Source organism: Chrysemys picta, chromosome 3 (assembly GCF_011386835.1).
Source record: "Chrysemys picta bellii isolate R12L10 chromosome 3, ASM1138683v2, whole genome shotgun sequence".
Classification (NCBI taxonomy): Eukaryota; Metazoa; Chordata; order Testudines; family Emydidae; genus Chrysemys; species Chrysemys picta.
The window spans coordinates 49,463,938-49,476,977 of record NC_088793.1 but is presented as its reverse complement, the minus strand read 5'-3'; the positions used below and the strand labels follow the sequence as shown (position 1 = coordinate 49,476,977).

Below are 13,040 nucleotides of genomic sequence, written 5' to 3'. Positions count from 1 at the left end.
ATTCACACACACATACACACGCGCACGATATTCACACACACAGACACACACACACACACAGACAACAAACAAAAACAAAAAACCCCAAAAGAACAAAGAAAGATCAAAAGATCTAAAAAATGTGCAGAACTTATCCCTAGGGAGATACCTGATAATACTGAGCCTCAAATAAATGTTTCTGTTTTGACCATGTTGTGATACTCTTGTGAAATGGTCTTTTGAAGCTTGATTAATTTGAGTGTGTAAGTAGCTAATAACTTTTTATGAGCAGTTCTCTTACGAAATGTATAGTGTTTAGAAAATGCTCTTTTGAGGTTTTGTCCCTTTGATTGTGCCTGTAGCTAATAAACATTTGAAAACAAGTAAAATGCAGGACTGAGCAAAGGAAGTTAGAAGTTACATACTGAGAAACAAAGAAGGAAGAGAAAGTATAGGGAAAATCCTCTAGTTACAGAAATAGAGTGAAATGTGACACCAGTAAAAAGAAATCAAAGTTAAATCAGACGAAGTAGCAGAAGCTACAAATTTTTATTTTAAACATTTCTGTTCCTGCCAGTTAATCTAAATCGTGAGGAGATGTTATAATCCTATTTTGCACAAAATGTGATTGAAACTGACATTTCCATGTAAGTTATCAGTGATAAGAAGAGAGTTTAAAAAATGAACTTTCTTGTAATACCTTTATTAAAAAAATTGGTCAGTCTGTAAACAAACAACAAAAATTTAAAATTTAAACAGCCAGCATGAGACTATCAGGTATCACTTAACAGTCATTAAAAGTTAAACCTGATATGCCTTTAAAAGGAAAGGTTTGCAATAGCTGAAAAAATGAAACTGTTATATACGTCCCTTCTTCTCTAAGCATTGTGACTTATTGCCAAAAAAATTAATACTGAGAGCCACAGTTATAAACTTTAATAAATCTTACAATATACATTCAGTACTTCCGTGAATCAATTCAAATGTTCTCTGTGCTAAAATAATATAGTCCAGTTTTATGTTACTATACACCTTCTTTGATGTTAGGACAAATTTCAAAACTGCCTGGGAAAGAAAACACTGCTTGAAACAAAATGATGATTATTTTACTTGGTACTGTTCCTTAATTTCTATAATATTAACAAAATTCAATGTTTGTGTCTGCTGATTGAATTCCCATTTGGTAATGAGATACAATATGAAAACGTGCCTTATTTTTTCTATAACTCCTGAAAGTTTCCTCTCTATAGCAACAGAATTGGCTGCCCAATCGATTCCCTTGATGTAATACTTGTAAAACAACACTTTCATGGTGTGTATTAGAAATTAATTCACTTGCTCTTTAAATTGGGAGACTGGTGGCTTAATAATGCATACTAGGTACTGCTAATGAAAACAAATTTAGTTGGTTGGAGAGGTTTTTCTGAAGTTAATGAATCTTTATTTACTCTCTCCTCAGATTCTGCTTAAGGAGTTTGATACCAGAAAGCCTCAGTATGAACAGTTAACCACAGCTGGTCAGGGGATATTGAAGAGACCAGGTGAACATCCTCCCTCTCATGAAATTGTGAAAAAGCAACTGGCAGCTGTGGCACAAAAATGGGACGGTCTAACAGGACAACTGAATGACAGATGTGGTCAAATTGACCAAGCCATTGTCAAAAGCAAAGAGTATCAAAGCCTTCTGAGAAGCCTGTCTGATAAGCTAAGTGCCTTGGATAATAAACTGAGCAGCACCCTGGCTGTGCGCACACACCCTGATGCTATGAAACAGCAGTTGGAAATGGCTCGAGAAATGAAGCAGGAAATAGAACAGGAAATGAAAAATATAAAAGTGGCTCAGGCCCTTTGTGAGGAGCTGTCAGCGCTGGTTGGAGAAGAGTACTTGAAAGCTGAACTTATTAGGCAATTGGAAGGCATTGTAAAACCATTTACGGATATTGAACAGAAAGCAGGTTAGTATTAAAAAGGGGGAAGACAGTAATATAAAAATAAAGCAAAGAACTAATGGTTAAAGTTCTCTGGTCATTGAAAAATATCCTGTGTTTACCAAAATGAGCCTGAGCCATATTCCTAAATACAGCCAGCCGCCCAGTGTTGTGGATCCAAACTTTGCAGCTTGTCCCTGTGTCTATAAGAAGCTAAAACAATACCCTGGATCTTTAGGGGCCAAACTGAGGTGCAGGGAAACAAATAGTTGTATTTTTTTCCATCTCTGCCTGCAAACCCAGCTCCCCCAACTTGAATCACCAGAATGAGATGCTATTCACAGTAGATTCTGCATAGGTTCAGAACATTCGCCAAACACAAGTTATGCTTTAGTTAAATATAAGTCAATACAGGAATATCAGGGTGATACGTAATGGCCTGTGATATACCAGAGGTCCAACTAGATGATCTAATGGTCCTTACTGGCCTTAAACTCTATGAATCATGATCATCAGTGGGGCTCAGATATCTTGCCAGGTTTTGATGCACTCCGTAGGCTTGGTTACCCATTGGTGGGGGGGCTTTTTTGTCATGATTGGCTCTGCAGAACTCTCTGCATCATGGTGGCTTCAGACCTCGGCTGAGATCCACTCCTCTGTAGTTTTTTTTTGATAATGAGACATTTTATTATCCTATACACTATTTTGTCTGAAATTTGACTCTCCGTGTTAACCAGCAATTTCTAATGAAGAATGATGTGTAATAAAATTAATTGGGCAAACTACAATAAATATATATTACTCAGAACAAAAATATTTTCTTTTGGTTAGAAAATTACTCACCACAATTTTGGTCAGTAGCTAGTTGTAAAAATGACACTATATTATTTTGTTTCTTGCAGCTAATCACGTTCAGCAACTTCAATCAGCATATGCTACTTCTCATCAGTTCCAACAAATGTCTAAGGACTTTCAGACCTGGCTGGACAAAAAGAAAGAAGAACTGAACCAGGCTCATCCTATATCGGCCAACCTTGAGTCCTTGCAGTCGTTAATTGGAGAGCAGAAAGATTTTAAGAAGACCTTGTCTGACCAGATTAGTTCCTATGAAAAAATTGTTGCAGAAGGTGAAAGTCTCCTACAGAAGACTCAAGGAGCTGACAGGGCAGAGTTGCAGTCTCAGCTTGGCATGCTCAAAAGTAACTGGGACGAAATGAATAAGCATATAAGAGAAAGGCAAGATAAGTTAAGTACTTGTCTGGAGAAAGCCCTCAAGTACAAAGAACATGTAGAAAACCTGCAGCCCTGGATAGAGAAGTGCCAAAATAACCTGTCTGAAGTAAAGATTGTCATAGATCCTGTCGAAATAGAGAATTCTATTGCTCAGGTGAAGGCCTGGCAAAAGGACTTGGACAAACACCATAGTATGGTGGAATTATTAAATAATGCAGCCGACAGTTTGCTCAATGCCAGTCAAACAGATAAAGAAAGCATTACAGAAGAGAAAGTGGCATTGAACCAGAAAGTGGAAATGGTCACAGAACAATTACATAGTAAGAGGGAGACCTTGGAAAACATGGCACAAAAGCTAAAAGAGTTTCAGGAATCATCCAGAGAAACCCAAAGGCAACTTAAAAGTGCCAAAGAGCAGCTAGAAGTTCATGATGCTCTTGGACCCCAGGCTTGTAGTAACAAACACTTGACAATGTTGCAGAGCCAGCAGAAAACACTTCAGACTTTAAAGCCTCATGTGCACTTGGCCAAAAAACTTGCCCAAGAACTGGTGGTAGAAGCTTCCAATTCAGAAGGTGTTGCTGACCTCTTGTTGCAAGCTGAGTCTTTAGAGCAAGAATACAGTACAATCAGCCAGCAGGTTGAAGGCAAGTGTTCATTCTTAGAGACCAAACTTCAGGGAATTGGCCATTTCCAAAACAACATCAGAGAGATGTTTTCTCAGTTTGCAGAGTTTGATGATGAGCTCGATAGCATGGCTCCAGCAGGAAGAGATCTAGACACTCTGTGGTCACAAAGAGAGGATATCAACAATTTCCTCAAAAAGCTGGAAGATCTTATAACAAGTAATGAAAATGCCAATAAAACCTGTAAAATGATGTTAGCCACTGAAGCGTCTCCTGATCTAGTTGGTATAAAAAGGGACTTAGAGGCTTTAAGTAAACAATGCAATAAGTTGCTGGACAGAGCAAAAGCCAGAGAGGAACAAGTGGAAGGAATTATTAGTCGTATTGAAGAGTTTTATAGTAATTTAAAAGAATTTTCTAGTCTGCTTGGGGGAGCTGAAGAACATGAAGAATCTCAAGGTCCTGTTGGAATGGAAACAGACATTATTAATCAACAACTGAATATATTCAAGGTAGGAAGAATGCTTTCTTATTAGTAGAGTACTGTACTACAAAACAATTTCTGAGTAGAACACTCTGTAATCCTTCACTTCATGTTTGAAAGGGGTTGTTTTAAGATTGGAGCTCGAAGGAGAAATGCTCCTACTCCATATCAGTCCCATCACTGTGACCTGGAGCTGCTGTTTCTGTCCTTCCTCAGGTCCTGCCTTTCCTCTTTGCCACATCTTGGTGAACTCTCATCCCCCTGCAGCCCAGCCTGCCACTCCCGCACTCCAACTCCTGTTCCCTAATCCGTTCTTTCTCCAGGCGCCAGTGATCCTCACTATCCCTATTTCCCTATCCATGAAACCCACCCACCTCACCTCCTTAAGAGGTTTTCATCTTACTGACCTCCACACAATTTCCAGGTAGGTGCTTCACTAGACTTGCCCATACACCACATGGACCTGCTCTCTCCTCCATGGCTGCGGTTAGCTCCAGTCCTACAAACATGCATGTGCTCAGCTTTACTGTCATGGGTAGTCCCATCACTTCAGTGGGACTAGTAACAGTAGTACAGTTAAGCACATGCATAAGTGTTTGCAGGATAAGGGCTCTAGTTTCCTCCTCCTATTCTGACATTCTGTCCTCAATTCCAGCCTTTCACTCCATCTGTCCCTCCAGCTAGGCTCCACTAACATCCTCTTCTCTTCTGCAAACATCTGCAAACCACATCCACCACTCTAGCCAGCGCTAAATTGGAATCTTGTGTAAATTAATTCAGGAAATGTCATTAAAATCTCATTTTCTTCCCATAAAATTAGAGTGTTTATCTTGGAATCCTTATCCAAAATCCCCTTCCCCACTGCTATGTATAGTTGTACTGTGGTCTGATTGGTGGCTGTTGTCCAGGTCAGAAAAAGCTGTATTTCAGTGATGTTGCATGTATATAAATTGTAAAGTGCTTTGTGATGAAAGGTGGTACATAAAATATTATTATTAAACTTCAGCAAATGATATTTCAACACTCACGTAGCTGGATAAAAGTGGGCAGCCTTGGAAAAACATGGCTATAGAACATTATATTAATCATATATTTATAAACAACAGTGTTTTAAAATATCATATATTTTCTAGTGACATTATGGCAACATTCTGAATTTTTTGTTTAGCTTTGCAACATATGGTTTCAAATTCAATGCAGTATTGACTCCAAAGTTTGTATGACTTATGTTAGCCTTGCTTGTTCTAGTTTACTTTATCATAAAACAGTCCTCTATAACATGAACTAAGTCGTATTCTCAAAAAGAGGACTAGAATTGAAGAAAAGTAATTGTACACTTTTCCCAGCAGAGGGTGCTTTTTTGCTTGTTTGGACTGAACAAAACAGTGTCAGGATTTAAAACTGGATTCATTTTACATGCATCGTATGAGAGTTTGAGTTTTACTGCTGACTTTATCTTCTATAAACTATGATCTTTCAAAATGCATAAATGCATACAAAAGTGTTGAAATAATAGTTATATTGCGAAAACATTCTAGTAGATTGTTAGGATTAAAATGGTATGCAACTCTGAATTGACCAGTATATATCAATCTAGAAACAGAAACAAATTGCTTCTCTTTGAACAATGTTAGTAAAACACTTGGAAAACAATAAGCAAAATGATTACGCTGTGATTACTATTGCTTAGATTGGTGCAATTGAACTGGGGCTATGATTTGTGATCTATATCAGAGGTTCTCAATCTTTTTCTTTCTGAGGCTCCCCTCAACATGCTATAAAAACTCCAGGGCCCAGCGCAGGAGGGGGGAAACTGGGGGCTCCAGGACGGGGTGGGCCCTCGGGCATAGGCATAGTTTGACTTCTATTTTGGGAGGGCAGGGGCTGGCGGTGGTTGGGCCAGCTCCACACAGCAGGGTTCAGGGAGGCAGCGCCACCTCCATCCCCTGACTCACCTTAGCAGACCAACCAGTCTGTCTGGATTGTGTGTGGTGGAGGTTCACTTAGGGTACAGGGAGCGGGGAGCTAGGGGTTGTGTGTGGGCAGGGGACTAGCTCAGGGTACAGGGAGCGGGGAGCTAGGCACTGGGTGTGGGCAGGGGGTAGCTCATTGTGCAGGGTGGGTGGTAACTGGGGCTGTGTGCAGGCAGGGGAGTAGCTCAGGATGCAAGGAGGAGGGTAGCTGGGGCTGGGTGCAGGCGGAGGTAGCCCAGGGTGCAGGGAGTGGGGAGCCAGGGGCTGTGTGCGGGCAGGGGGTTAGCTCAGGATACAGGAAGGGGGGAGCTAGGAGCTGTGCATGGGCAGGGGATAGCTCAGGGTGCAGGGAGGGGGTAGCTAGAGGCTGTGTGTGGGCTGGGGGGGTAGCTCAGGGGGAAAGGGGGCTGGCTTGAGGGGCAGGGGGGAACCACCCCCCAGCACTCACTGGCAGCGCTGTTGGGGCCGGGTCCCTGTACTTCCCGCCGCTGGTGAGTGCAGGCCGAGTCCTACTGCAGTCCTCAGGGATGGAAAGGGGCGGGGCTGGGGCGGAGCAGGGGTGGGAAGAGGTGGGGCGGGGGCCATGGGGAAGAGGCGGGGCAGAGGCTGGAGCAGTTTGCAGCCACGCAGGGCAGCAGTGCCCCAAATTTCCTGGTGCCCTATGCAGCTGCGTACTTTGTGTATGGGTAAGGCCGGCCCTGGGGGGAGCTAGGGTCTGTGCGCCAGGAGGGCTCCCTGTGGTCACTGCTCCCCAAGGGCTCTGCCGGCCACAGAGCTGGGCCCCCTGCCTGGGCGTCTCTTACCGGCTGCATGAGCTGAGCAGCAGTCACAGCCCGGCTGCCCGCTCCGTGGCATGAGCCGGAGCAGCAGCTGCCTGCACTGCCTACGCCGGCTTTCCGCCTCTGACCTGGCTAAGGGGCAGGCCTTGGGGCGGGGAGAGGAGAGGAGAAAGCGCGGTGGGGGGTGGAGCTGCCCTCAGGACTGCTCCACTTTGGCACTGCAAGGGGGGGCAACCAGTACTCGGAGCTTAGCCCCGGGGCTCCCGGCTTCAGTACCAGGGTGGAGACGCCGGGGCTCCTGGCTTTAGCCCTGTGGCAGGGAGAGGGGGGCGCCAAGACTCGGGCTCTGGGTTCCAGATGTGGGGTCCCATGGCCCCCCTGAAACGGCTTGAGGCTCCCCAGGGGGCAATGGACCCCCAGTTGAGAACCACTGATCTATATGATATTTCCATATTTCTGCTGCTTTCAAAAGTGGGAGCCATTTAAATATAGCTCCAGGTTTCTTTAACCACAAAAAGTCTACACTCTGTGGTACAACTCCGAACAAGCAGGGCCCTCATGTGGAGGCAGTCTGACTAGTCCAGAAATAAGGGAGCTAGAAAATAGTACCCCAGGTCTTGTTTTTTGCACTCTTATATGCCTTGTGTCATTTTTATTCCTCTGGGCCAGTGGGCTAAATACCACTACAGTGGAACAGCAGGTATCCTTGTAGAACAGCTGTAGCAACTTTGTACCACCTCATCGCTGCTCTTGAACAACATTGTATTATAGGTAGGCACAAGCAATCCTTCACCTTCAGGGTGCAGCCTAAATGCCAGTGCTTGTACTCCCTGAGAGGAAGAAGCAACCGGCTAATGCAGCCTGGAGCATTCCACACCCCAAAGACGCTATACAGACACATAGGAAGAAAGAGTCCCTGCCCTGAAGAGCTTGTAAACTGAAAAAGTGTGATAAAGGAATATAAAATAAAGCATCTGCTCAGGATGATAGCTGGCACAGATACACATGGAGATATAAGCTAAAATTTTATATGTACGCTTGTATATTTGTTTGATTTATAACAATTAGTTTTACGTTTGTTAGTTGGTTTTGGGCGGGCACACATTGGCATTGAAGTGGGAGTGAAGAGTTCTGGAAAAGATGAAGGGATTATGGGAATAAGAGGTGAGCGGGTGCCAGGATTAGGAAATTTGAGGGAAGAGGAAATGCACAAGGGAGAAGGGAGAAAGGAAGGTAAGAAGAATGGGCAGAGAGAGTGAAGCTGGGCAGTTCAAGGGTTGCACTGGTAGGAGAGGGACAGGGCCAACAACCAGTGGCCTTAGTAAATAATAAGAAAAATAAGCCTAAATTGCAGACCCGATTGAAGATTAGGATTGGTTGGAAATTTTTGATCAAAACTTTTTTTATTGCAAAACTGAGTCCTTGAGTAAACAAAATGTTTTGCAGAAAGTGGGTGTCTGCTTCTGTCAGATTTTTTTGATTTTATGTCTGAAAACCAAACACTGAAAATTTTTGCTCCAAAATTATAAAGTTTTCAGCAGTTTAGGAGGATTTCCAAAGGTCCTGCCCTTTCTGCAAGCCCCTTCGCACTGCTGGTGGGGTTACACATACAAATTTTGACTAGGAAGTGGGAAGCTGTTGGGCTTGGTGCCCAGGGCAGGATCTTCTGGTTCTGGCGGGGCAAGAGGAACCAGGAACAAGAAGGCTTCCTTGGTGCTTAGAGGAAAAAGCCCCGTGAGCCTGGAGATTTCCAGTCTGCTCCTGCAAGCTCCTCCGGACTGCTGCTGTTGCTCCTCTTGTGGAAAGAAGGCTGTTGGGTCTGGTGCCCTTCGTGTGACTCCCAGTGTCCGGCGGAAGGGGGAGCAGGGTTAGATGAACCTGACTGGGCAGGGTAGAGGTATGGCCATGCCTCAGTCCCCTTTCACATCCCATAATATTTAGGGCTGGCACTGTGGACTATGTAAGCTGCACCATTTCAGTTGATGTTGTACTTGTTTGTCCTCAGCATGCTCCCATAGGGCTGTTCTCCCTGACTCAGCAATCCATAGGCAGAATGGCTCCAGCAGCAGCTGCTTTGAATGGTGCTGCACTTTCATGCACATCCACATCTTGTCACCTCCTCTGAAGTGCAGCTGTGGCTGCAAACCACAGTCTCGTTCTTTATGACTTTAGCTTCTGTGGTCTCATAGAAATTTGCTTCTGGGTGGATAGACTCATTCACACAGTCTCCTTATGCTCTTGATGGAAGGATCTTGCAGAATGGGCCAAAAGGTGCTTCTGTGGTTTGGCCAACTTTTGCAAGCAAAGAATAGAGCTTTGTGATACTTTTGGTATCTGATATTAAAATTCACGATTGTTAAAGAAAAACTTATAGGTGAATTGTGACTCGTATTTGTATTTCCTCTAGATAATCTGCTCATTTCAGTCACTGTGTAGTGTGATATCCAAAATGGGTACCACCAACTTTAACGGGCACTAGAAAATGGAAGTATGACTTGCATTAACTTGAAATCATGTAGTTTTAATGTGAAATGTTTACATTTTGGGTGAAAGATTTGCTTTCTGTATGGCAATTGTGTAAAGTGTAGTGGAGTTCATTAGAAAGCAGTACCAGAATTGCTTCTTCACAGGATAAACCAAGAGAATTATTTTGGATTTACATCAGTGTAACTGAAAGCAGAATTTGGCTCAGTGACTATAGAACAGGCAAAAATATCCCCGTTGGTATTCAGAGAAAAGTGATTAAAAAAGCAACAACAAATAATTTGGTGTTTCTGTTCGAAGCTGTTTCAATCTCTTACAGTAGCTGGCTTTTGTGTTTTATGGCATTTGTTTCATTCAGCTTTGTCACGGATTTTTGTTTTCAAATAAAGGATGCAATGAATGGATCTGAAACAAAAGGGAATTCCAGTAGGTGGACTTGCTGTATTTAGTTACGCTGATTCTACTTTCTGTTTTCTTTAAAAATAAACAAAAAAACTTTAGAGATGAGCCTGAACCAATCTCCTGGATTTGGGATCACCCAGAACTTCTAGCATTTAGATCTGAATTCATAGCTAGGTCCTATCTTAAAAAACAAAAATAAAAAGCTCATTCAGAGAACTATCAAATTATTACACGCCTCAAAATCTTTCCAAAATGCTTCATTAATTTAATTAACAAACCTTCCCAGCTTTCCTCTGAAAATACATAGAATTGTTGTTAGCTTTCATCACTGGATGATTCTTCCCCTCCCTTCCCCCATTCCCAAGAACAATAGCAGTGCAACTATTAAAGGTTTTCCTTCATATTTGCAGTGTGCCTAGAAAAGGATGGTTTCTAATTGGACTTCATAGGAATCTTAACCTTGATGAATATTCCTGTTGATGAGTTTGAACTAAGAGTTTAATTGGTTTATGCTTATTGCGTCCACTGTGTTCTCTGACTATTACATTGAAGCAAGATAGTGTTTACTCAACAGTCTGAGGTTTATTTTCATATATTTAACTAAACAGTTAAAATCCAAGGATTTTTTTAATGTACTGATTTGCAAATATTGCATAAAACATCATAGATCCCTTTCAGAAGGTTGACCTCGCTTTACAACATATGGGAAACAAAAAAAATAGGGTAAAGAATTGTGTTTTGATTATTAATCAATCTAATTTTCTAAAAACAACATGAGAAAGTAACTAATACTTATGGATGTAGCATTAGGTTATTCAAAAAAGGTCTTCATTTTAGCTGGTCAAAAATGGGAAAACCTTTTACAAAAATGTTCACAGAAAGTATTCCTATTTTTTCCATTGAAAAATCAAAACTTGGAAATTCTGGTCCTGATTCTGTCCTGTTAAAGAAGGTACCGCTCCCTTTGAATTCATGGGATTTTGTTTGTGGTTGGTCTGGTGGGAATACACACTATTGATGGGACCTCAGAAGAGTAACCATGCAGGTTACATTTTTCTAATTTAGAGAAACCTGAGACTTCAGTCTTAAGATTAATATCTCTTTGACATAGTTTAATATGTCATGGCTGTGTTTAATTTTATGGGCACCGGAGACTTTATTTTCTGTGATAGCTGTACTTACCAAAAAAAAGGCAAAATGCATGAAAGAAAAAGGACAGAATTTGTTTCATACCTTTTTACTTTTTGATATATATCTGAGCGTACACATATCTTTATATGACATTTTTTTCTTATTTTTAAAATGCCCTTATAACAAAAATGTATGTAATGTTTTTATTTCCTAATGTGCTTATCTAATAAAACTTTGGTAGATTTTATTCAATAGGCACTATTAAGTTTTAATACCAAATGCCATATGCTGCCCTTAATCTATGATTAAAACTCTCACTAAAATTGATACCAAATAGGGCCCTGGTCAATAATAGTATGCAAATTAGTGTTAATGAAGAAGCAGCTTGTACATAACCTCTTTAGTAAGTGTGTTATGTGCCAGTCTCCAACCTCTTTGGATTTACATTTGTTTTAAATTGACGTCAGGTAGTTTAGACACAAAATGTAGGAGTTCCTTTAATGCCTTTTTAACTCTTTGGGATTCAGGACCCTAATATTAATATAAACATTTTCATTATTTTTTATTTTAGTTTCAATAGAAATAGGCTTTTTTTCCTTCTGACTTAAAATTTCCCCATCTAGCATTTGCAACTCAGACATTGCAACATTGTGCAATTGTATGAGAGTCAGAAAGTGAAAATGAATAGAAACAAAAGCTGAAATTGATGATTTATTTCCATTTTCCAATTTCAGTGAAATATAAAAACTATACAGAGAGACTAAATAAAGTCAAATTGGATTTTTTATAACATTTTTGTTATAATTTCAGATTTTATCAGTAAAACAGATAAATATACATATAAAGATTTAATTTTTAACATGACAGTATCCCTTTAAAAGGTGACACTATTGGGTTGTGTGTTGAACTGTAGACTGTGCTTAAAAACTATGCATATCATCACCAGAAATCCATGATGAACAAATGAGAGGTTTGATTTGTGTTAATTCAACATACTGCACTGGATTGTTTTTTATATAATTAAGCAAAATAGTGCTGTTTCTGGTTGTTTGAAAAAATGTTCTGGAAATTTGGTATGTGTGGTGTCAGGTTACCTAGCTAAGCTGTGCCATGTCAGTTTAAACATTTTGAATTAATTAACAGTATTTCATTGTGCTTCTAAGCAAACCAGGTCCTCCACAATTAAAGAATGCATTCTAATTTACATGATGTCATCACCAGCTAGTTTGTTATAGTTTGGTATGTGGAGTCTGGAGGTTCCTCCCACTGAAACAGCTCAGTCTGTTTCAGAGACAAGACAAATGGTAAAAGTGAAAAGATGACTAAGAAGTTAACTGTTAAATCATGTGGGGCAGAAAACAAAAGGGGGTAGAGCTAAGAGGTCAGGCACCTACTAATGCTTGGCCAGAATAATATTCTGAGAACGAATGGGATAGTAGCAGATGTTGCCTAAAGAAAAAAAAAAGGGTGTTTCTTTAAGCTCAGTGTTGGGAGGATGCCTGTCAGTTCGTAAGAAACCAGGGAGAGCTGGAAAGCTTATCAGCTACACTGGATGGTACATGCAAGCATTCATTGTTGGATTTCCTTTTATGCCTTCTTCTCTACAGCTGCACTTCAAAATGAAGACAAAACGGTGACCACAGTCTGCCAACTACGGTTTATAGTTAAGTCTTGCTGAATTTAAACGGAACGTAAATCTGTTGTGCCTTAGGAAAAGAAATGCTGTAGTTATTCTGCGCTGCAGTTGCCTTAAACAGGATAACAACTTTCCAGGAGGATATTTTGAAAATGAATTAAAAAAAGTTGCTTTTCTAATTACTAGTTTAAAGGGCTGTTTGATTGCATTTGCCTGACTACCTAGAAAACTGTTTTCCTGTGGAACTTCTGAATACGCCACAAAGAAGCTTAGTACAAGAAGAAAATACACTGCCTTTCAGGTTAAGGTTATTTATAGCTACTGCCAAAAAAAGTAAAGGACTGTTTTACTATTCTTACTATTCTGGATTTAACTTATTTTTCCC

The 13,040-nt window shown here is 40.9% G+C and overlaps 1 protein-coding gene across 46 annotated transcripts in view; it reads left to right on the top strand.

The window, feature by feature from the left end:
* DST (dystonin) overlaps positions 1-13,040 on the top strand; it is a 439,617-nt gene that overhangs the window by 335,412 nt on the left and 91,165 nt on the right. For all 46 annotated transcript variants that reach the window (XR_010599478.1, XR_010599479.1, XM_065587877.1 and 43 more), the window contains 2 exons: positions 1,439-1,934; positions 2,810-4,278. Coding sequence is in view for 44 of the 46 variants with exons in the window: in XM_065587877.1 (XP_065443949.1) it covers positions 1,439-1,934; positions 2,810-4,278 (1,965 nt within the window). In the remaining 2 variants the exon portion in view is untranslated. The remainder of the gene's footprint in view (positions 1-1,438; positions 1,935-2,809; positions 4,279-13,040) is intronic.